This window comes from Gekko japonicus, unplaced genomic scaffold (assembly GCF_001447785.1).
Source record: "Gekko japonicus isolate JY-2015 unplaced genomic scaffold, Gekko_japonicus_V1.1 scaffold21, whole genome shotgun sequence".
In the NCBI taxonomy this organism is placed as follows: Eukaryota; Metazoa; Chordata; class Lepidosauria; order Squamata; family Gekkonidae; genus Gekko; species Gekko japonicus.
In genome coordinates this window covers 933732-957225 of record NW_015173122.1, presented here as the reverse complement: position 1 = coordinate 957225, position 23494 = coordinate 933732, and the positions used below count along the sequence as shown (strand labels likewise).

The window sequence follows — 23494 nt, the reverse complement described above, 5'->3', positions numbered from 1 at the left end:
TTCTCCCCCAGGGTCCCTTAGCTGGGGTTTGGGAGGACCTGCCTGAGGCAGCTGCCAGACGGGCATTCGGGTGACTCCACGAACAGTGCTCGCTTTCTCTTACAGGCAAGCCCTGTTTCACCAAGCCCCACGCAGCTCAGCTGCACACTCCCGCAGCTTCCGTTTCACAGCCCACACCCAGCAGAAGTCAGTTCCTCATTCCCAAGCAGCACCCTGAATAAGGACCTCCCAGTTCGAGCAACTTGGCATCCCAAAATAAACTGCTGGCCGCTTCAAATTGTTTCCCGCAAGATATCACAGCACTTGGGCCAAGACAAAACATAATCCCTAGCCAACACCCTCCGGCAAGGAGAGCTTGCAGAACCTGTGGGGCAGTGCTGGAGGCGTCAGGGCTGACCACTGCACGGAAGCAGCTGGCGGGGCACTCTTGCGCTGGGTTAGCCCAATGCTGCTAGGGGGAGGCAGCGGCGTGCAAAGGTCCATTCTTGATGCAGGCTGCTTTTGGTGGCAGGAAGTGTTGCCAAGTTATGGCAGCCCCCCCCCCCCCCCGTGGGGTTTTCAAGGCAAGAGATGTTCAGAGGTGGTCTTGCCCTTGCTGGCCTCTGCGTCCAACGAAGAGAGCTGTGTTTCTCGAAACCTTGTGCTACAATAAAGTTTGTTAGTCTCAAAAGCGCCACTGAGCTTTTCACTGCTTTGCAGCAACAGACTGACACGGCTAACTCCTCTGCCTCCACATAGCAACCCTGCTTTCCCATCCAAGTACTAACCAGGGCCGACACTGCTTTGGTTCCAATATCTGACGCGCCTGGTCCAGTGTTCCCACTAAGCTGAGTTGGTGTGAGCTAGCTCATAGTTTTTTAGCCTCCGGCTCACACATTTTTGTCTTGGCTCAGGAAGGACGGCTCCAGAGCAAACTGATTTATGCAGGAGCCAAATCGCTCGCTCACGACTTTAAAGCCAGTAGCTCACAAAGTAGAATTTTTGCTCACGACGCCACAGCTTGGAGAAGACTCTTGAGAGTCCCTTGGACTGCAAGAAGATCAAATCAGTCAGTCCTAAAAGAAATCAACCCTGACCGTTCCCTGGAAGGCCAGATCCTGAAACTGAAGCTCAAATACTTTGGCCACCCAATGAGAAGGGAGCACTCACTGGAGAAGACCCTGATGCTGGGAAAGATTGAAGGTCAAAGAAGATGGGGCCGGCAAAGGATGAGATGGTTAGACAGTGTCATAGATGCAACGAACATGAAGTTGAGTAAACTTCAGAGGACAGCGGAAGACTGGAAGGCCTGGCGTGATCTGGTCCATGGGGTTGCGAAGAGTTGGACTCGACTGTGACTGAACAACAACAAACCACAGCTTAGAGGGAACATTGGACTGGTCCAGCCTGGGCCATCTAGGGCAGGGCAGGCCGCTTCTCGACCATCAGAATACGGAGCCAAGCTTCGTCTTCACGATGCTTTTCCCTCTATTGCTGCAGCGTTCCAGTTGTACCCGGCCACAGCCCTGAAAACATACAGGCAACACAGGACCCCATTCCCCCTGCCTCCCCAACGGTCCCGTGCATTCACTTGCATACATAAACACACCGTCTTATTGTGTGCACACACGGCCATCGTCAGCTCCTAAAGTGTTTTATTAGAATATTTATACAATCCATTGCAATTAATCAGCTACCCAGGGGCTGGCCCTTTCCCCACTCCAGGCGAAGAATGAAAGCAAGCACTTATACTGCTGCCCCCCGCCTCTTGGTGGAACACCAGTGTTCAAAGTGGCAAGACAGAGTTGGACCACTGCTGTGTGAGTGGGTGGAAAGTCCAGCCCACTGGAGAATGACAACTTGGCCAGTGGGTATGGAATGGGTGCCCGGACAGGCGAGTAAGAGCTGGTTACAAAAAGGGGTTTCTAGGGCTCGGTCCAAGCCCATGGGAAAGGCGCATGGGCCAGGGAGGTGTGGGGAGACCACAAGAGCCCACCTTCCCCACCCCAACACCCCCTTTCGGGTACAAAGCCTGCACACACTTCCACCCTTGGCAAGACGGGTTCATCTCCCGTTTTCAGTTTTTCCGGAGACGTTCACTCCTCCCCAAACAGACTTGAGGAAGTGGAAATGCTACATGGGGGAGGAGCAGTTACAGGCCCCTCCTCCCTGGGTTTTCTCTGGGAGACACTCCTTGATCCCAAAAAAAGTTAGGCACGTGAGGTGATGGGAGGATCCTGCCTTCTGGCTGCCCAGCAGCCGGCTTGTTAGGAATGGGTTCCGTCATTCTGAGAGGCTCCGGGGAACAGAAAGAACGCTTCGACCAGGCCGCCTGTTCCCGCCCTCCCTCCCCTCCCATATTGGGGGGGGGGGGACATGCCGCTGGCCAGAGGCTCCGCTCCAGTCCCTAAACAGAAATCCGTCACAGATGCCCGGAGGAGAAGAGCTATGCCAGGAGGCGAACCGTCCCGTTGTCTGAGCCCAGCAGAAGATGGCACTTGGTGGGAAGAACAGCCAGGCTGGTTAAGGTGCCCCGGAAGTTCTCGGAGCTTAGTTTGGTGACGCTCGGGGGCAAGGGCTCCTGGAGCGAGTAGACGCCAATCTTGTTTGCCACGGTGCCGGCCACCACCTCGTTGCCGTAGAGGTCGAAGGCGTGGATCGGCTCGGAAGCGGACTTGTAAGTCTGCAGCGGCTTCTGCTCCAGCTCCTTCCAGACGGTCAGCGAGTGGTCAGAGGAAGAACTGATGAGCGTGTTTCCCTCGGTGGCCTGGGGGGGGAAGGAAGGGAAGCTACCGTGAGCCGACACAGACCTGGCTGAGCCTGCGGGCCACTGCTGGAATGACGAGAGCACTACAAAAGGGCTGTCAGTCACAAAACACTGGGAGGAGAAGGTGCCAAGCCAAGCAGCTGCTTCCAAACGGGCCCTCTGCTTTCATGATGCCTGCTGGCATCGTCTTAAGCACCTTCCGCTCCAATCGGGTGTAAGAAAGCCAGGCTCTTTGCTTGGGGTGGGGTGGGGGAGAAGCACATGGGTGCTAGGAAAAGGAAAGGGCCGTGGCTCAGTGGAAGAAAAGAAGAAGAGATTGGATTTATACCCAGAGGAGTCTCAGAGTGGCGTACAAACTCCTTTCTCTCCCCGCAACAGACACCCTGTGAGGTAGGCGGGGCTGGGAGAGCTCCGACAGAAGCTGCTCTTTTTCAAGGACAGCTCTTATCAGAACTACGGCTTGCCCAAGGTCATCCAGCCAGGTGCAAGTGGAGGAGTGGGGGATCAACCCCAGTTCTCCCAGATTAGACTCCGCGCACTTAACCACTACAGAGGCGCCTCTGCTTGGCATGCAGAAGCCCCCAGGTTCAATCCTTGGCATCTCCGGTTGAAAGGACCAGGCAGCAGGCGATGGGAAGGACCTCTGCCTGAGACCCTGGAGAGCCACCGCCAGTCTGAGTGGACAAAACTGACATTGACGGACCAAGGGTCTGATTCACTAGATGACAGCTTCATGTGTTCCTGCCATACATCAGTGGGGGCCAAAGCCCCCGCATTTGGGATCCCTGAGTCAGGATGACCTCTTCCGCCCCAGATGCTGTCTACACTAGCTGCAGGGACACTGCTTTTGAACTCGAAAGGAAGATACACCCTGTCCCAAATCCTAGTTGGTTGGGGGTTAGTTGTGCTTACTCAGCGGGAAGAAAAAGCAACTACACCAGATCCAGGTCACTCATCTTAATTATTACCTGCCCAACAGAGAATCCAGACCCTAAATCAGGGTGTCAAATGAAAGGGCCAGGGCTGGCAATGGCCTGTTCAGGGCTCTTATGCGGCCTGCAAGCAACTAGTGCAAGGGAAGAAGAAGAGGGGGGGGGGAGTTGGATTTATACCCCACTCTTCACTCAGAGTCTCAGAGCGGCTTAGAATCTCCTTCCCTTCCTCTCCCCACAACAGACACCCTGTGAGGTAGGCGGGGCTGAGAGAGCTCTCTGGAGAGAACAGCTTTGAGAGAACTGTGACTGACCCAAGGTCACCCAGCTGGCTGCATGTGGAGGAGTGGGGAATCAAACCCGGGTCTCCCAGATTAGAGTCCGCTGCTCTTAACCACTATATCAAACTGGAGGGAAAAGGAGGAAACAGAGACTGCATGGAGCGATTGTGGCTTCAGCACAGCGGAACAACCTCATCTGCAGCAGTCAAGCATCGTGGGAGCATCACCTGGTGCTGCACTGCTGGCTCTCCAGTCTGCCTGTGTGGGTTTCCTTTGCACCCCCCTTCCTGCCTATGGGGCCCTGCAGTGAGGATGCAACAACTCGGAGCTTACCAGCTGCTGTCCTTTATACCATTTCTATCTGTGGTGCCTGGCATTACGTTTCATGGCACACATGGCCCGGCCCGACAAAGTGACATTCATGTCAGATCCGGCCCTTGTAACAAATGAGTTCGACCCCTCTGCAAAATACTCCCTGGCAAACATGAAAGCCCAACATGCAGGGTTAACTCACTCACACCTTCTGTGCTGGCCTTGGCTGGCCCCCTAATGGAATAAAGTTCAAAGTGCAAACAAGCGATGAGATTTCGGTCACTCCTACTGCTCAGGAGGGGCCTGCCTAACAAAGCAGTTGGAAGGCAGTGAGAAGCCGTGACTTTAACCCCACATCATAGCGGCTGCGAGTTCCCACTGGTCAGCCACCGAGTCACGAGGGGGGGGGGAGAACGGGAGGGCCCTCTCCCCAGCTTCCACGGAAGCTGCCTGTTAGCTAGGCTAGGATGCGGAGCCTTCCCCTGAGCCTCCAGCCGAGGGAGGAAATGTAAGCAGCTTGTGTTTGACTGGCGCTGGGTGAAGGACGCAGCCCCTCGTGGCTCCTGGGGGCAGATAAGCAGGAGGGTTATTCATTAGAAGGGGGCCCTGAGCAGAGAGGCAGGGCAGCCGGCCAGCAGGGGGTGGGGAAAGCCCAGGCTGGCCCCTCCCATACAGGCCATCCCACCCTCCCTTCTTGCCCTCGCACAAGGCCCTGTGTCCTTCCCTTCCCCTCCATCGAGCTATCCGTGGGCTTACTTTACATAGAACAGCATCGCAGGTTATGAAGCCCTGCATCCTCCAAGCCCCTCATCATACAGGGCAGCTGGGTAGGCTGGGCTTTTGAGACTTCACCAGGCATTGCGCTCATTTCTCCAGTTTCTCTCTGACCAGTGTTCCCTCTAAGGTGAGTTAGTGTGAGCTAGCTCACAGTTTTTTAGCCTCCGGCTCACACATTTTTATCTTGGCTCAGGAAGGATGGCTCCAACGCAGACTGATTTATGCAGCAGCAGAATCGCTCGCTCGCGACTTTAATGCCAGGAGCTCACAAAGTAGAATTGTTGCTCACAAGACTCCGCAGCTTAGAGGGAGAATTGCCTCTGATGTCACATGGGCCAGGGATTTCTGCATGGAAGAAGCTGGAGTTTGCAGTGGCTTCTCTGAGCAGCTACAGGCGCATGGCACTGGGCCGGGCCGTGGCACTGCGATCTCCCGGGCCCGAGAGTGCTCAGGGCTGACTCCATCTCCAACAGCTGGCAAAGCTTCCTCATCACAGCAGCAGAGCCTTAGCCCAGATTCCCAGCTGTGCAGGAAGCTCCAAATGCCAGGAGCTGTTTTGTTGGGCGGGGAAGGGAGGGAAGGCAGGTCTCAGAGCTGCGGGAAAACTGGCTCTCTGTCCCAGAGCGAACTTGCAGAGCCAGAGGACACAGCAAACCATGAAGCTGGACAGCCTCCCGAGGACCAGGCCTTGTCCCAGAATTGCACAACTCTTGCATTTGTGAGGTTTTGCCATTAGGAGGCCCCATCATTTTGAGACAGGGCGAAGCCCCACGACCAGTGTTCCCTCTAAGCTGAGTTAGTGTGAGTTAGCTCACAGGTTTTTTTCGCCTCCGGCTCACACATTTTTGTCTTCGCTCGGGAAGGACGGCTCCAGAGCAAACTGATTTATGCAGCAGCCAAATCGCTCGCTTACAACTTTAATGCCAGTAGCTCACTAGTAGAATTTTTGCTCACAGTTTAGAGGGAACAGCAAAGAACACACCACTGACTGAAAATAAACGCACAAGCAAATTAGCAAGTATATAATAATTATATAAGCATAACAGCAAATATCCTTGACTGACCATTCTGGCTTAGTATATGCCAGCTTTTGAGATTGGGTTCCATTACAGCCACGCTTGAATAAGAATTATTCGAAACACGGCATCAGGCATCCGGATTACGCGTCGGCTTTTTATGGCTCAGAAAATTTGATGACTTACACTTCTATTTTGGAGTAGACACATGGAAAGACTGTAGACTGTGCTTCTATTATGCTTTATTATTGCACCTTGGCCAATTGACTCATATTATACTTGCTGTTATGCTTATATGATTATTATATACTTGCTAATTTGCTTGTGCATTTATTTTCAGTCAGTGGTGTGTTCTTTGCTGTGTACTGTACACTGGCTTCCCCCCCCCCCACAGTTTAGAGGGAGCATTGCCCACAACCCTCGCTCACAAAAAGGTAGGGGGGATGATCTACAAGCTCCTGCCAACCAGCTCTTACCTTAATCTGCAAGATGTCTCCCTCGTGTGCTGGCCACCCCCGCAGGATGAGGCCCGTCCTGGTGTCCAACAGGACCATAAAGCCAGAAGAGAAGCCGGCCACGATGCTCCGCCCACTGGGACTGACAGCCAGGCAACGGATGAGGCCAGCGTTTGCCCCTGTGGCCAGCCGAAATTCATGCTGCAGATGATGAAAAAGGTGGGACACGGCTCACAGTCACAGCTAAGGGAGACCTCGAGCCCCAGAGCCAGCCCCGCAAACCAGGAATTTTTTTCCGGGGGGGGGGGGGAGTTTCCAAGGCGCTGAGGAGGCACTGTGCTGGATGCCACACTCACCTTCCTCTTGGCCGCCGGCACCCAGGTGGAGGCGGCAGCGGCAGAGAGCCGTGCTCCTCTGGATAGGGTGCTGCGGTGGGGCTCCGCCTTCACTGCAGGGGGCTCCGCCCCTAAAGCCCCACTGCTGCCTGCAACCCGGCCCAGGGCAGATCAGACCACACCTAGGCCAGCAGGAGCAACAAGCTGGTACCTGCAATCCTGGTTTCCGGTGGTCGATGAAACGCAAGACTGAATCTGCACTGGCCATGCCGACACTGTTGTAGGGGGGCGGCATGGCGCTCACAGCCGTGACGGGCACTTTGCTGTCTGGTGCCTCAAAGGCGTGGATGAGCTTGCCTGCAAAAAAACAAGCCCCACCCCCACAGGGTGCACTGAGTGATTTGCAGCTGGGCCCGCGTAAGAGCAGCCTTGCTCAGTCGCACCAGGAGTCCAGTCGGGCCAGCCCCCTGTTTCCCAGATGGCCCGGAAGAGCCACAAAGGGGCAAAAGCTCCCCCCCAACAACCGCTATTCAGAGTGAGTGGGGGTGGGAAGTGCCACGGAGCCGCAGCCAACTTTCAACACGAGAGGAGAACAGAGAAGCTTTGCCCTTGCCAGCCTCTGCGTGGCAGCCCAGGTCTCCCATCCAAGGAGTAACCGGGGCTGACCCCACTTAGCTTCCAAGATCTGACCAGATCAGGCAAACTCAGACCATACAAGGTTGTTGTTGGGGTTGGGGGGAGATTGGGACCGAAGCCACAGGGAAATACCCTTTTTCCTATCAAGTCGCAGCCAATTTATGGCAACCCCGTAGGGCTTTCGTGGCAAGAGACTTTCAGAGGAGGTCTCGTCAGTGCCTGTCTCTGCCTAGCAACCCGGGACCTCCTTGCCGGTCTCCCACCCAGGGCTACTTTTGGGCAGGAACGCACAGGAACTGAGTTCCGCCTGGCTCCCAAGTTGGCCACGCCCAGCAGGAACGCATTAGCATAACAGGTCACACCCAGCAGTAGAAACTCATTAGGATTGGCTACATTAGGGGTGTGTGGCCTAACATGCAAAGGAGTTCCTGCAAAAAAAAAGAGCCCTGGGTTTTGACAACAAACAAGGTAAACAGAATAAGAAGCAAAAGGTGGGTGTGGCTGGATGACCACACTTCTGGTAACATGGTGTGGGGGCCTAATATGCTAATGAGTGGTGCAATCAGGGGTGTGGCCTATTATGCTAATGAGTTTCTGCTGTTGGGTATGGCCTATTATGCTAATTTGCTGCTGGACTTTTCCTACAAAAAAAGCCCTGCTCCCACCCAAGTGTTCACCAGGGCCGACCCTGCTTAGCTTCATGACACCTCGTGGCTCAAAGCCTGCTCGTCTATGGCAGACCAACCACGGCCGCCTGCCTGAAATGACATTGCTGAAAAGACTCCCCCCGCCCCCGTCTAGTAGTCCATTCGTTCAGAGAGACCCCGACCCTCCTCAGGGGAGGGGGAAGGCTTCCCTCCTTTGAGTTCAGTTGTACACACACCCATCTCCTGCCCACAGACTTACCCGTGAAGGGGTCCCAGATATGGATGGCGCTGTCGCAGCTAACGGCGTACTGCGGCGCTTCCAGCATGCCGACATAGAAGACGGACTTCCTGTGCTGGGCGTAGGTCAGCCGGGGGCTGATCTCGTGGGTGCCGTCGCCCCGGCTGTAGAGAGGCCACAGGCAGACGGTCTTGTCTTTGCTGCCACTCAAGAAGAAGTCCTCGCCGCTGAGCGGCGCCATGCACTTGATGGCCCCCAGGTGGCCCACAAAACTCTGCAGCTTGATCTGGTGGAAGTGGAAGCGGGCGTCGTGCTGGCTCACCCCGATCTCGTACTGCCAGTAGGCCAGCCAGTTGCCGCACAGCAGGTGGGCGCTGCGCAGCAGCTCCTGCTTCAGGGCGCTCTCCTCCTTGCCCCCCGCGGCGAGGCAGAAGCGGCTGGGGCTGCCGGAGACCTCCTGCTGGGCTTCCACGGGGATCTGGATGCGGTTGCCCACCAACACGCTTCCGAAGGTGCCCGAATGGGTGTCCTCGCAAGGGCTGGAGAAGGGGTCCGCGCCCAAGGTGCTGTGCTCCAAAGGAGTCACGCCTGGCGAGGGCTCCTCGCTGGACGGGACGCTCGCCAAGTACTGACTCGCCAGACGGCCGACCGACGCGTGATTTGGGACGATGGTGCGGATGACGTCCCCTGGCCAGCAAGAGAGAATACCACAGCTGTACAGAGCAGGCCTGAACATCCAGACCACCCAAGCCGGGGGATCCTTGTTGGGCCAAGAGAGTGAAGACCGCTGAGGAGGCATCGGACAGGTTTCTCACCGCCTTCTCACAAAGCTCCCAGAAGCACCCCGAGAAAGCCAACCCACCAGTGGCTTAGCCCTACTCGGGGCAACCCGGACTGACCACACTTACGGTACTTGCAGTGCCAAAAGATGGAAGACAGTCGAGGGGCCCTTGGCCTGTTTCTCGGGGCCTTCTCAGCAACCTACAAGAAGTAGCCAGAGAAAGTGCCCACCCCCTTCCAGTGGCTTAGTCCTCCCCAGGGCAACCCCACCCACCGGAGCCTGGGGTTCTCACTGTGCCAATGCAGCTAGGCCGAGAGAGAGGAGATGACCCCACCCTGTTTCTCAGGGCCTCCTCAGCAAACTCCCAGAGAAAACTTCCACCACCAGCGCCTGCAAGTGACACAGTCCTACCCAGGGCCATGTTTTGACACTTCCTCTGCCCATGTTCAAAGCCACACGACAGCCTGGAGGAGGTGTGTGTGTTTGTGTGTGTGTGGGGGGGGGGGAGTGGGGGGGACAGGATGGTGAGCAAGTGAAGAAGCAGCAGTCACGTCTTACCTAGCAAGCAAGAGAAGGGCACGAAGGTGGAGTAAGCCATCTCAGGGCTGAAGACCTTCTGCAGCTCCTCCAGAGCAGATGGGTCATGGGGAAGCAGCCCTGCCTGGCCCATAGGCAGACCCTGGGCAGGAAACAAGCCGGTCAACCTACGAATGTCTGAAGGCTGCAGGAATCCTCCAGGAGAGAGGGCTCCACCTGCCTTCAGCAACTGTCACGAAGGGGGACACTCAGAAGATGTAGTTTTGCCCCATGTTTTGGCCCAGCGGAACCTGCTGAAATTCTTCTTCTGACCACCTCTGAGATGCACACGAGTCTCCCACGTGAACACTGCAACCCACAGTGAACTGAAGAACGTAAGAAGAGCCCGGCTGGATCAGGCCAGTGGTCCATCTAGTCCAGCATCCTGGCTCATACAGTGGCCAACCCGTTCCTCTGGATGGCCAACCACATGGCATGGAGGCTGAGGCCTTCCCCTGATGTTGCCTCCTGGCTCTGGGATTCAGAGGCTTAGGAGGACCTTGGAATATGGAGGTTCCCCTCAGTCACCATATGGCTAGTAGCCGCTGATAGACCGCTCCTCCATGAATCTATCCAATCCCCCTTTAAACCTGTTTATTCCTGTGGCCATCACTACCTCCCCTGGCAACGAAACCCACATTTTAATCATCTCTGTGTAAAGTGGTATTTCCTTTTGTCCATCCTGAACCTACTGCCCATCAGCTTCAGGGGATGCCCTGGCGTTCTAGTACTTTGGGAAAAGGGAGGAAAAATTTTTCCTTGTCAACCGTCTCCATTCCATGCATAACTTTATAAAACCTCTCTCGTGTCCCCCCGTTAGTCATCTCTTTTCTCAACTGAAAAGTCCCAGACTCTTCGGCCTTTCCTCCTAGGGAAGGTGCTCCAACCCCCTAATCATCCTGGTTGCCCTCCTCTGTCCTTTTCCCAGCTCCACAATGTCTTTCTTGAGCCTGTCCCAATGCCCCCACCACTACTTCTCAAGACTCATACACAAAGGTCCCTCTACGACTGAGATGTGTCTTGTTCTCATAGGACCAGGGCTGGGGTCAGCATACCCTGAGGTGCGGCAGCTGCCAGGACCCATGGACTCTGCCAGGGGCCCACTGCTCCTGACTCCCTATGCATCTCCTCCGATACCTGTACTCACACCCAACGCTCCCACAACTAGAAGCAAACTGATGGACCCCGAGCCTGATCCAGAAGGGTGCACCTTACATTCTTATTAGCTGAGGCACCTGAGAGAGGAACTTCCACAGACAGAGGCAGTACACCTTTGCACATATGCTCCCTCTAAGCTGTGGAGTCTTGTGAGCAAAAATTCTACCTTGTGAATTTTTACTGGCATTAAAGTTGTGAGCGAGCAATTTGGCTGCTGCATAAATCAGCTTGCTCTGAAGCCATCCTTCCTGAGCGAAGACAAAAATGGGTGAGCCGGAGGCTAAAAAACTGTGAGCTAGCTCACACTAACTCACCTTAGAGGGGACACACCCCTCCACTGCCCACTTGGGAGAGCTTTGCCACCCATGCTCCCAGATGTCCATGCTGCCTGATACTGAGGCAGGAGGGGATATGGGGCTGGTGCACAAAGCATCAGCACCCCGGTGGCCATGCACCCAGCACCATCAGGAAGAGGCCGTGCAGTCAGGGTGAGCAGCTGTGACAGCAGCAGGTGGGGGAGCCCGCAGCGGAAAGGTGCACAGGCAAGTGGGGGCAGGTGTGTAGAAGAAGAAGAGCAGGAGACTGGATTTATACCCCACCCTTCACTACCCGCAGGAGTCTCAGAGCAGCTCACAAACTCCTTTTCCCTTCCCCTCCCCATAACAGACACCCTGCGAGGTAGGTGGGGCTGAGAGAGCTCTTGACAGAAACTGCTCTTTTTCAAGAACAGCTCTTATCAGAACTACAGCTTGCCCAAGGTCATCCAGCCAGGTGCAAGTGGAGGAGTGGGGAATCAAACCCAGTTCTCCCAGATTAGAGTCCGCACACTTATCCACTACACCAAACTGGCTCTCTTGGGGATAATAAGGGGGATGGGGGGGGCTAGTCAGACCCATAGCCGGGGCTTTGGGGTTTTTTTTTGGGGGGGGGGACTTAAATTTTTAATGGGGCAGTTAGCTTACACTTAATTAAATTCATCTGAATTTAATTTAAAGGCTCCGAGCCTGTTTCTAGCCCTTCCTTTCAAGGGAAAGGGCAGCAAGCACGTAAGTTCTTAGGGGGGGGAAACAGCTCAGAGAATATTTAATTGCATTCAGAAGATATTTAAATGCCTTCTGAGTTCCCTTCCACAGGGCAAGGCGGCTTAGAAGGGCACTCAAGAGCGGCACCTTCGGTACATCTCCAACAATCCCCCTTTCTGCTAGCCCAGTCCTGCTGTAGATCACCCAGGTCATGGTGAGTGTTTAAAAAGAATCCCCATAAGCAAAACAAAAATAAGATTTCTGGCATGGCTATTTGTGGGGCAAGGCCCCGAAATGCCCCACTGTAGCTTACAGGCTTGGCTCTAGTGGGCATTGGGGGTGTGTGTGTAGTCCCTGGGCACTCTCTGCCCAGGCTCCACGAAACCTGAAACCAGCCCTGCATGGAAGGAACCTTTTTCTTGTGTCTTTGAGCCTCGATGGTTAACAAGGGTCAGCCCCGCAGAGGAAACAGCAGAGCCCACCCCACCCCTGCCAACTTACCTGCTCTGCCAGCGGCGATGAGAACGCCTCAAAGAACATCTGGAGGGTGCTACTTAGGTGTTGCTGCACCATTTCTGACCCGATCCGCAAAGCGACTAGTGCCACGAGGCTGATGCCCTTGATGCACAAGATAAGCCGGGCCTGGACCCCACTAGGGAAACTGAAGCAAGGAAACAAGGTCAGACACCAGCCTGCCCAGTGGGCATCCCAGGGTCTCCTGCCCAGACCTTCACCCTGACGTCTGCAAAGTAAAACACTTTCCAAACTAGAAAGCATTTTTCAGTGCTTTTATCCCCCCCCCAAGGTAAATGTTTCGTTTCTAAAGGCTCATTTTTCATAAAATTAACAACAATTGACCATTCCCAGTACTATATGAGGCAGGCTTGGGAAGTTTCAGTGTTGTAATTAATGCTCTAGGAATGGTGTAAAAGAGTATAGGATGTTTTGTTTACTTGTAAATGGTGGGTGGGTGGGGAAGCCACAGGTCGCCCAAATGAAAAATCAAGTTATGAATTCAGCTGATTCCAAACCAAAAGCACAGCCAACATTCTTGTGTGCAAGTCTATCTTCTTGCACATGACGGAGGAGATGTTATCACATTCGGTTTGATACTCAGCTAATGCGTGATGCAAGTGAGGCTGTATCAGCAGTGACAGAGAAACTGAAGTGCCCCAAAGAATTCTGCCGAAGACAGTTAAATTCTGTTAAGAGATAAGTGGACACCCACGCCCAAGCCGTATCATTCACAGCTCTTTGGGTGTGCTAAAGTGAGGGAGACAGCCGCTTCCAAGGTCATAACTCTGTGTGTGCTTAATTTAAACAACATATGGGAAGTACGTGTTTTATTGTCTTGAGTTTTTACAAGTATTATTCTGTTCCAATGCAGATCATTTCCACATAAAGCTTTGCACTGTTTGAACCAGACTTGATCAATATTTCCTCCTGATCAAATTTTTTCAGGCCCAATAAATTGTTGCTATTGGTTCCTAAAATCAACATGGCGTATTTTTAAAACTTCCTTTGCTGAACAAGTCCAAGAAACTGTGCTAAAATCAGACTGCACTCTTTGCAAGGCACTGGCTAACATTCTGGAAAGGTTTCTGGACAATTTTCCAATCCTAGTTTTTCTGGGAACCCCACAACCTGCCTTTCACAGCGCCCGTACTGGAATCATACAAGCTCAGCCCGGGCTCACCAAGAACCTGGGAACTAAGCAGGTTGGCCACAATCAGTACTTAGACGGGAGACCGCCAATGAAGATTCTGCAGAGGAAGACAATGGTAGTAATAACAATAATAATAATTATTATCATATGGCAGTCAATGCTCCCTCTAAGCTGTGGAGTCTTGTGAGCCAAAATTCTAATTTGTGAGTTCCTGGCATTAAGGTTGTGAGTCGGCGATTTGGCTCCTGCAGAAAACGGTCTGCTCTGGAGCCGTCCATCCTGAGCGAAGACAAAAATGTGTGAGCCGGAGGCTAAAAAACTGTGAGCCGGCTCACACTAACTCAGCTTAGAGGGAACAGTGATGCCAGTGTGTGTTGTATAGCCAGGAGATCCAAAGATTGTCTTGCAGCTTCAAACTCTAGCTCTTTTTGTGGTGAGCTAGGTTTATTTTGGGGGCTGAGAGAACTGTGACTGACCCAAAGTCACCCAGCAAGGTCTGTAAGGCAGAGATGGTCTGCCAGGCATTTGGTTAAGGACAGCGATGATTTCCATCTGGCTGGCGCTCCTGTTTCCTGCCTCCCCCCCACCAAGGCAGCGGCACAACTGGCTGTTTTAGAACAATAAGTTGTTGTAGATTTTCCGAGCTGTATGGCCGTGGTCTTGGCATTGCAGTACCTGACGTTTCACCAGCAGCTGTGACTGGCATCCTCAGAGGTATAACACAGAAAGATGGAGTACTCTCTGTGTCAATGTGAGAAGAAAAATAGTAGGCAGGTAATTTATATCTACTCAGGAAGGTGGGGTAGGGCTGAGTCATTCTCTTGTAGGAGTTTCCCAGGCTGTGACATGCTAATGGAGGAGCTTTCCTGAGGAGGTTCTTTTGCATATGGATTGGCTGTGGAAATTCTAATCTTACCTGTAGTGCTGTTGTAAGATGTTGAGCATTTTGTGTTTTTCAGGGCAGGAAACTGTGCCCTATTTATTTTTAAACTCTCTTCTTTCCTGTTGAAATTGTGTTTATGTTTATGAACTTTAATGGCTTCCCTGTGTAATCTGACATGGTAATTGGATGTTTTGTCCAGCATTTCAGTGTCTTGGAATAAGATACTGTGTCCTGTTTTAGAACCATCTAATTAATCACTGGACTTTATCGTTTTTAGCTATGAATTTAATGTATAAATGTTGTTTTTATTGTACACCACCCTGAGCCCTGTTTTACAGGGGAGGGCGGTCTAGAAACCAAATATTATAAATAAATAATAAATTTAATAAATGTGGAGGGGTGGGGAATCGAACCTAGTTCTCCAGTTTAGAGTCCGCTGCTCTTAATCATGACACCAAACTGGCCCTCTAAGGCAATGGTAAGCCCCCTTTGCTCACCTCTTGCCTTTCATACCCGATGGGATCCCCATAAATTGGCTGCAATTGGACGGCACTTTCTACCCCCCCCCCAAGACTCACCTGATGGTTGGCGAAGTGAGGAAGCCAAGAACAGGCAGCAGGATCTCCTGGCTGATTTTCGGCAGGATGTCCATCAGGGTGGTGTCCGAGAGGTAGACTACGATCTTCTGGGTCAGTGTCACGGCAGCCAGGAGACCGGCTTCTTTGCGGCTGTTTAGCCGGCCAGCGCCTGCCCCAGTGCTAGGGGTCACCTGGAGCGAAGAGAGACACCCCAAATTCGTGCCCTCGCCGACCACAAAATGATGTTAGACAGAAATCAAGAGCCAGACCGCACGCCGACCATAACACACCAGGGAGTCCCGGTCAAAACCACGTGAGAGCGCAGCCAATGGTGAGGCAGGCACAGGTGGCAAGAGAGACTTGTGGATGGGCAGCCCGAGGCCCATCAGGTCTCCGGGATGCAAAACAAGAGTCCATCCCCAGAGGCCTGGATGCTCTGTACAAGGGCTGCAAGGATTTCCTGAGAGCCAAAACTTAGGAAGTTGATCAGAGCAGAGATCAACATCTCCTCTGGACTCTTCCATTCAGCATCCCAGGGCTCTCTCCCCTGTGAATTGTGGGGCTTGTGGGACAAGTTCTACAGACAGCCACTTTCCTTTGCCACCGCCCCGCCATCAACTTGATCACACTCTTCAGCTCACTGTGTGGCTTTCTCACTCCTGTTTCTAGAGATGCAGTAAAGAATGGGAGGAGGAACAGGGGCTTTTTGAAAAAGCGGAATCCCATTTCCTGATTCCTAAACCCAGTGGCGTAATTTGAACCTCACCACCGTTGATTCACTCGACTCTTTTCCAAAATGCTTCTTTCTACCACAGGGTACAGGGCCATTTCCTCTCCCTGGATCACTAAATGTGATCCCGGGGCGGTGGGAGACAGAATGTGCTCCTGCGGATCTGGTGCATAAACAGCGCAGCAGCATGTAAGGCAGCAGCCCAACCCCTCATAACTCCAGCCAGAGACTTGAACGTGGCTCTCTGGTTGAATATAAGCCAGTGTCACCTTCGACAGAAGCCACGCAGGAACTTCAAGAGGAGGAAATGAAAGTCTCCATCTGGCCATATCAGGCACACAACAGGGGAGGCATACAGACAAAGGACACTAAATGCTACTCGACAGTAATTTTGCAGACAGCATGTGCAAGGCGCTGTACTGGAGAGGGTACAGGCAGTCCTCGGGGCATAGAGTACCTATTAGCGATTCTTTTTGTAATAATTTCCAAGCACTGCCTGGGATCTGTGCCCTGGAGGAGAGTTGGAACCATGCTTTGTGCTTTACAAAAACCCTCAAGCCTCAATTCCGGGCAGCCAAACCCTCTGATTTTAATTTGCATCTACTGCTCCCTTTGATCCTGCTAATGTCCCTCCCTCTGGGCCACTGAACAATGGCCGCATGTATCCTAGCTAGTCCTTGGAGTCATACAGTTAGAAGATTTTTTTTTCCTTTGGGAATTTTGCTTTTTGACAAAGTGTTTGAAGCCAGGGTTCTTCTCTGCGTGCACAGAACAATTCCCGCAGCAAGGGACAGAGACGGCCCAAGAAGGGCCCCAGGAGCCAAGCGCCATTTGAATATCACAGGCCCAGGAAGAAGGCAAGGGACTGAGTGGGAGACCAAGAAGATAGGAGGAAAGGTTGAGGGGGACCAATGTCTCAACTCACTGCTGGATGCAGATACTGACCAGGTAGCTGAGATACGGGAGGTACAGGTAGGTGAGGACAGGCTCTCCATACAGGTGCGCTATATGCATCAGACAAGCCAGCACCGGCTTAGACACAACGTCCCCCAGCACTGGTCGCTTCTGGTAAATGCTTCCAGCGCTCAGAGGGCTGTTCTCTTCTGTGCCAGCCACAAACTGTTGCCTGTGGGGACCTGCCAGGGAGAAAGAGAACATAAGAATGTAATAGAAGCCATGATGGACAAGGCCAATGGCCCATCCGGTCCAACACTCTGTGTCATACAGTGGCCAAAACCCAGGTGCCATCAGGAGGTCCACCAGCGGGGCCAGAAGCCCTCCCACTCTTGCTCCCCAAGCACCAAGATTACAGAGTATCCCTGCCTCAGACATAATGTTCCATCTATATACCTTGTGGCTAATAGCCACAGATGGACCTCTTCTCCCCTCTTGAACCTGATTAAAGATCCCAGCTGGGAAATGAAACAGCAGTGGCACTCACACCCTCCTGCCCCACAGCCTTCCCCCTCCTGCCCCGGAAACCTTACCAGCATAGCAAGAGATCAGCAGCCGGAGAAGGTTCCTGGCGATGTAGCGGCAGGTCGTGGTGGGGCCCAGCCTGGCAGAAAGCCACCTCACTGTCTTGTTGGCTGTGTCTTGGGAGCCGAGAAAGGTAAAAAGGGTAAGCTGCCCAGCGCCCCAGCCACACCCTCAGCCTACTGCTCACCAGGGGTCATTTCCTGCGGGAGCACATAGGACTGGAGCTTCGGCAACAAGAAGCCCAGGGGGTGGGCACATGCAACAAGCCCTGCCCCCTGCTCCCAGCAGCCCTCAATCAGGCCACAAGGAGCAAGAAGCAGCCAGGTAAGTTGCAGGGCCTTCAGGTACAAGCTCTCCCTCCTCTGTGAGGGCAGATCTGTGTGTCCTCCCCCCCATAGCTAGCAATCCAAAACAGTCCAGTGGCACCTTTAAGACCAAGTTTTATTCAGGTACAAGCTCTCCCTCCTCTGCGAGGACAGATCTGCACGTCCCCCACCCCCCCAAAGCTAGCAATCCAAAACAGTCCAATGAAGCCTGAGCAGTGGGTGTTACCTTCTGACACACTTCCGGTGATGTCAGGGGGCATGGCATATGCAAATAAGGTATGCTAATGAGCTATGCTAATGAGCTCCTGCACTTCTTTTTCTACGAAATGACCCCTGCCGCTCACTACAGGCCGTCATCCCGATTCATACCTGCACCTCAACTCGACAGATCCTTCGCAAGAAAAAGGGCAGATCAAACTAATCAGTATGAAAGAGCAGCAGAGAGAACCCCGGTTCCAGGGTGGATGCCAGCTCCTACCGCCAAGCAACGAATAAATATACACTGCAAGAAACTTCTGTAAATTAATGTGTTCTGCTTATAATTAACATTCTATAAAGTGCACTATGTATTCTTATCAACATCCTGATCAGGTATATCTATATATCTAACAGCCAAGTTGCCCCCTCCGTGCGGATATCTAAATCAGCACATTGGGGGCACTTGAGTGGCAGAGAGATTTTCCTGCACACTTGGAGCAGTCCCCAGGTGTGCAGAAAAATCTGAAAAGTTTAAAAAACTATACGAGGGATACTTAAATCCCCCCGTCCCCGGCCTCTGTCGTCCCCCTCGCTGACATTCTGCTTCTCTGGGGCTGCCGCATCCTCATGGCGCCGGCCCCTGCCCGGCCCCGTCGCCTATCCTCGCAGCCTCCCTTCCCCAGCTCCTGGCAGCGGCGTCCACTCACAGCGTTCGCCTCCCACCTCCCATCCAATGGCATGCCAGCAGCCTTGAGCGGCAGTTGGCAGGCCAATGGCTGATGGTGCGCATTCTTTCTCCGCTCCCTTACTCAATTATATATAAGGAGATGTGTGTGTGTGTGTGTATATATATACCTGATTAGGATGTTATAAGAATACACAATGCACTTTATAGAATGTTCATTAATTCACAAGAGTTTCTTGCCGCGTATATTTATTCGTTACCTGACTTTCCTGACACTGCAGTTTGGGTTGCTACAGCTCCTATCGCCAGGCACAGACAATGGCTCTCTGTGGCTACTTGCATTTTGCAAAGCCAAGCCTCATCTGCTGCCTCTGCCCACAAAAGAACCCAACTGCCAACTTCCAGATAGGGCCTGGAGATCTCCCAGAATTATACCCCCAATCCCCAGAGACTGGTTCCTCAGGAGAAAACGGCTACTTTGGAGGTTGGATTCTCTGGCATTACACATCACAGAGGTCCTTCCTTTCACCCCACCCCCCCAAACCTCCAGGAATTTCCCAACCCAGAGCTGGTAACCCTACCTGGGCCCCTCTAGCCCACCTGCTTCTTTCACGCATAGGTGTGCAACTGGGGTCTGCTGCTGCTGGACTCCAGAGTTTGTTTAAAAAAAGGAAAACAGGGTCCAGATCGGGACTACACAACTTGCAGTTCCCGCCATGGCCTCTTAGTGGCGCCCTCCCCCCAATTCCTCTGTCACAGGCAAGCCGCAAACGCAGGAGGTTTCCTGACCCCCACCCCACCCCAAGTTGCCACTTGAGACACTTCCAGCCTGCACTGTACTGCTCTGAAAATTACGGAGCAGTGGGGGTTTTTTTTTTAGTTCTGAGTTCCCAAGACTGGGCTAGCTTTACAAAACAATGTCAAATGGGGGAAGATTCCAATTTTTGAACAGGAACCTCCGGGCAAAGGGTTTGGTTTGGGTACTGCAGAAAGCATTCTCAAGAGGGACGAGGGTGGCTCACCTAGCAAGATTGTCTGCTCCTTATCTCCGTCGTGGTCGGGCAACTCCTGTTCGGACTTATCAACCACCTCTTCCTCCTCCTCCTCCTCGGCCAGGCGGGCTTCCACAGACACTGGGAGCTCTTCTGCGACCAAGGGAGCGTCCTCCTGGTCCTCCTCCCTGTCCCCCTGGCCCTGCTCGTCCTCCTCTTCGCTGTGCTTCAGATCTTGGCTGCTGTCCAGGGACTCCAGGCTGGCCTTGTCCTTCAGGGACTCCCCGTCGGCGGCTGGCCGGTCCTCCCCCAAGGAGACCTCGCTGGCGCTGCTCTTGTCACTCAGGTGCCCCAGGCTCAGGGACTCCGGCTCCTGCAGGCTCTCTGCCACGTACAGCCCGTTCTGGAAGTCCTCGCCCTCTGGCAGGTAACCCTGGTCATGCAAGCTGATGCCTGACATGTAGTCCAGCAGCTCCAGAGCCCCCGAGCCCCGGTCCGCGTCGCCCTTGATCTCCTCCCCAAAGGATCCAGGCACGGGGCTGCCCTCCCCGCTCTCGTCATCCTCTGCCGCTCCCAACAGCAAGGCCCCGTTCTCCTCCTGGGCAGAGCCCTCCACCCCCACCAGGACCTGCAGGATGTGGGGCAGCAGGTGGGAGAGGAACAACTGCAGCCCCAGGCGCGTCATGAGCTGGGCCACGAAACAGTCGGTGTACAGGTAGAAGCGCCCGTGCAGGCCGCGGGGGCTCTCGTAGGCGGAGATCAAGAGCTTCAGCAAGTACTTGTGGGAGTTCTTGGGGCCCAAGGCCTTGGCGATGGGCTCAAAGAGGTACCAGGCGGCATGGACGGCCGTCTTCTCCTCCGACATCAGGGCCAGGACGAAGGGCAGCAAGATCTCCAAGCCCTCCGGGGTATTGTCCTGCAGCACTCCTTCCAGCTGCTGCCACAGCTGGAACACCAGCTCACGCCCTTGCCCCTCGTCTTCCGCCCTCCTGGACAGGTAGGTGAAGATGAACTTGTGCAGAGCTGGGAAGTAGGGCGGGAAGGGCAGGACGGCCCCGAAAGGGCTCAGCAGCTGGGAGGGGCACGGGGGAGGGAGGCCTTGCCAGATGGGCTCGTAGGCGAACAGCGGGGTCTCCCCCGAGCCCGCCAGCTCCCCCCAAAGCTGCGCATCCGGGATGCTCAGCCTCAGCAGCGTTTCCAGCAGATGCTGAAGTGGAGCTGGGATCTCCTTTGGGTGATACTGGCAAAGCCTCCAGGCCACTTGGAAGCGTTCCGACAACGTGGCGACCGGCTTCACGGCCCGCAGCTTGGAGGCAAAGATGATCTCGGTCACCAGGACCCCCAGCGCCTGCATGTCCCTTTGGAACAGTGCCGAGAGCCCCAACGGGGGCGTGGGCAGGGGCTGCTCCGGCTCCGGCAGTCTGCCGTGCAAGCCCTTCAGGATGAAAGCGTCCAGCCGCTCCAGCTCCTCCACGGCCTGCAGCACATTGCAGCCCTCCGGGAACACAATCTTCACATCGGCTGCTTCCGCCTGCGCGGGGGCCTTGGCCCTGCGGCCGAGATGCTTGCCATCCACAGGGGCCCCAGCAGGCTGTGCGGAAAGTATGCCGGGAGTGAGCGGCTCTACCCCTCTGCCCGCCACAGGAATGGCCTCCAGGGCCTCAGCTCCTTGCTCTACCTCCAAGAAAAGCCCGCCAACACCATCAGCCAGCTGGTCCTTCAGGTCCTCTAGGACTCTGGTCTCCTCCACCGGGGGGATGAGCGGCTTCACAGCCAAGGGAGCTTCAGCCGGAAGGAGCAGAGGCCCCGCCAAGCGCCTGGGGTGGGGCTGGCTGAAGAGCTGCACGACCCCGTAGCTGGTCAGGTGGGTGTGGTTGTCCACCAGATGGAGGCAGACGTTCTTCTCCCGGACCGCGTCCTTCCCCACCAGCTTGTAGCCGAACGTCAGGTCGATCCAGTGGTGGAGGTCCTGAGACACCTCCCAGCTCTCCAGCAGAGCCCGGTGGGCCGCCACAAACCCCTCGCAAGAGCCGCACCAAGCTGGCACTTCGAGGTCCAACATGTCCGGGTGGATGGACTTGAAGATGGTGGGGTCCGAGTAGAACTCCGGGATGCATTCGTCCGGGGTCCAGGCCTGCATGCGCTCCATATTGGCCGGGTACTCGTTGGGCTCCCACTGGGACCTCACGTGGGAGCACAGCACGGCTTTGGGAGTCCGCCGGGCTGTGTAGACGTAGTAGGTGATATCCGAAAGTACGTCCGAGATGTGGTGGGGGACATGAGGCTGCTCTCCCCCCAGGCCCCCTCCGGCCACAAAGGCCTGCTTGGTCATCTCGTAGGTGAAGTCGAGCTGCTTGTCGCCCTTGTTGAGGCGGAACTTGGACTTCCGCAGGTCCCGGAACCTGCCGTTTTTGATGGTGAAATCCACCACCCACGGGAGAACCGGGTGATAGTTGGGGTCTCCCACCCGCCGCTCCGCCAAGCGGGTCAGATGCATGAGATAGTCAAAGTTGCTGAGCCGGCCGTTTACCCAGTCCAGCATGAGACCCCCAAGTCCCTCCAGGGGAGCTGCTGGTTTCTCCACGGGGCCGCTTTCCCCCGCCGCTGGGCCCCCGCCAGCACTGCCACCTGCGGCTTCCGTCCCTTCTTCCCCTGGCGTTTGCTCGTAATCCTGCAGGTGAACCCGGAGCTGAGCGCACAGCTTTTCGTCCACAGCCACTTCGTGCAAGGAGAAGGCCCCGCATGCCAGCCCCGCCCCGTGGCAAGCTTGCATGGCCTGAAGAATCTGGAAGAGGATGAAAAGGAGCTTGGCGTGGCTGTTGGAGAGCTTGGCGGGGCTGAAGGTGACAATGTCGTGCAGGGAGTACTGCACATAGGGGAAGAGCACGTAGAGCATTTCCGAGGACTCTAAGATCACTTCTGCTGGGAGGACGCTAGGGCAGGGCTGTCGGCCCCTGCTGGGCGAGCCCCACTCTTTGGCAGGAGAAGGGCAGGACACGCTCCTTCCCACTTGGACTAAAGGGCAACCATAGAGTTTCTGGAGGGCAGTGCGAAGCACCTCCAAGACGGGGGCGATGGGTGGGTCGTGGGCGTGGCAGTAGGGCTGCACGAACCAGCGATGGGCTCGGGCCCACAAGTTCCGGTAGTTCTGCGAAGCCACGTTCTGCATGAACCTGTGCAGGGTCTCCGGCCGTCCCTTGGGGTCGCTGTGCGTGCCGTGCGTCGTGGCCAGTAGGTAGCGCAGCCGGTCTTTCCTCAGCCCGTGGACCTCTACCCTGGTCCAGCCAGGGGGCAACTTCTGCACTGAGCGCTGGAAGCAGGTGCGCACTTCCGCCTCGCTGAGACCCTCGGGACGTGGGCACAGGCTGGGCAGCACCCCCCGCTCCTTCAGGCTCGCCAGCCACTTAGCGGGCACCAACGCGACCACGTGAGCACTCTCCGGGGCTGCAGCCAGCTGGCTGCGGTCGATGCCCAGGTCTTTCTCCACATGCTCCAGGAGGCTCTCCATTGTGGAGGGGAAGAGGGCTTCAAATCATCCCCTGCGGAAAACACAGAGAGTCAATGAGGACGACGTCAGAGAAGATGTGCCCCCCTCCCTCCCTTCCAATCTTCGACAGGTGGAGCCCGGGGCAAGGGCCTTCTCTGTGGCTGCCCCCCCACTTATAAAACTCCCTCCCCAGAAATATTCAGATGGCACTTCACAGACTGCCTTTTCAGCACCAAACTCAAAAGTGACAGCGGCCTAGTTAGCCCGAGCTTCTCAGCGTTTGGGAGCTAGGCGGGGTCTGCTGCAGCCAGTCCTTGGACGGCAGGCTGCCGATGAAGATTTGGGTTGCTACGCAGAGGCAGGCAATGGCAAACCACCTTGGAACATCTCTTGCCTGAAGCACCCCACGGACGTGGTGGCCATGAGTCGGCTGTGACTCAATGGCATGCTCTCCTCCTTCAGACATTATACATTAAGCCTCTGATGGAGGTGTTATGGTATCTGCTACTGCTTACTGATTCCTAGTGGCTCCACTGCTTTCCTGACTGGTCAGTTATT

The 23494-nt window shown here is 54.8% G+C and overlaps 1 protein-coding gene across 1 annotated transcript; it reads right to left on the bottom strand.

The window, feature by feature from the left end:
- Positions 1-1614: 1614 nt before the first annotated feature.
- On the bottom strand, positions 1615-22957 carry WDR81 (WD repeat domain 81). Its single transcript, XM_015421910.1, has 10 exons — positions 19480-22957; positions 17257-17364; positions 16715-16905; positions 15040-15230; positions 12414-12573; positions 9715-9835; positions 8397-9062; positions 7066-7211; positions 6541-6720; positions 1615-2746 (listed from the first exon to the last, which is right to left on the bottom strand). Exons 1-10 carry the CDS (start codon positions 22955-22957, stop codon positions 2426-2428), a joined length of 5562 nt encoding a protein of 1853 aa, XP_015277396.1. The 3' UTR covers positions 1615-2425.
- Between the last annotated feature and the right edge of the window lie 537 nt (positions 22958-23494).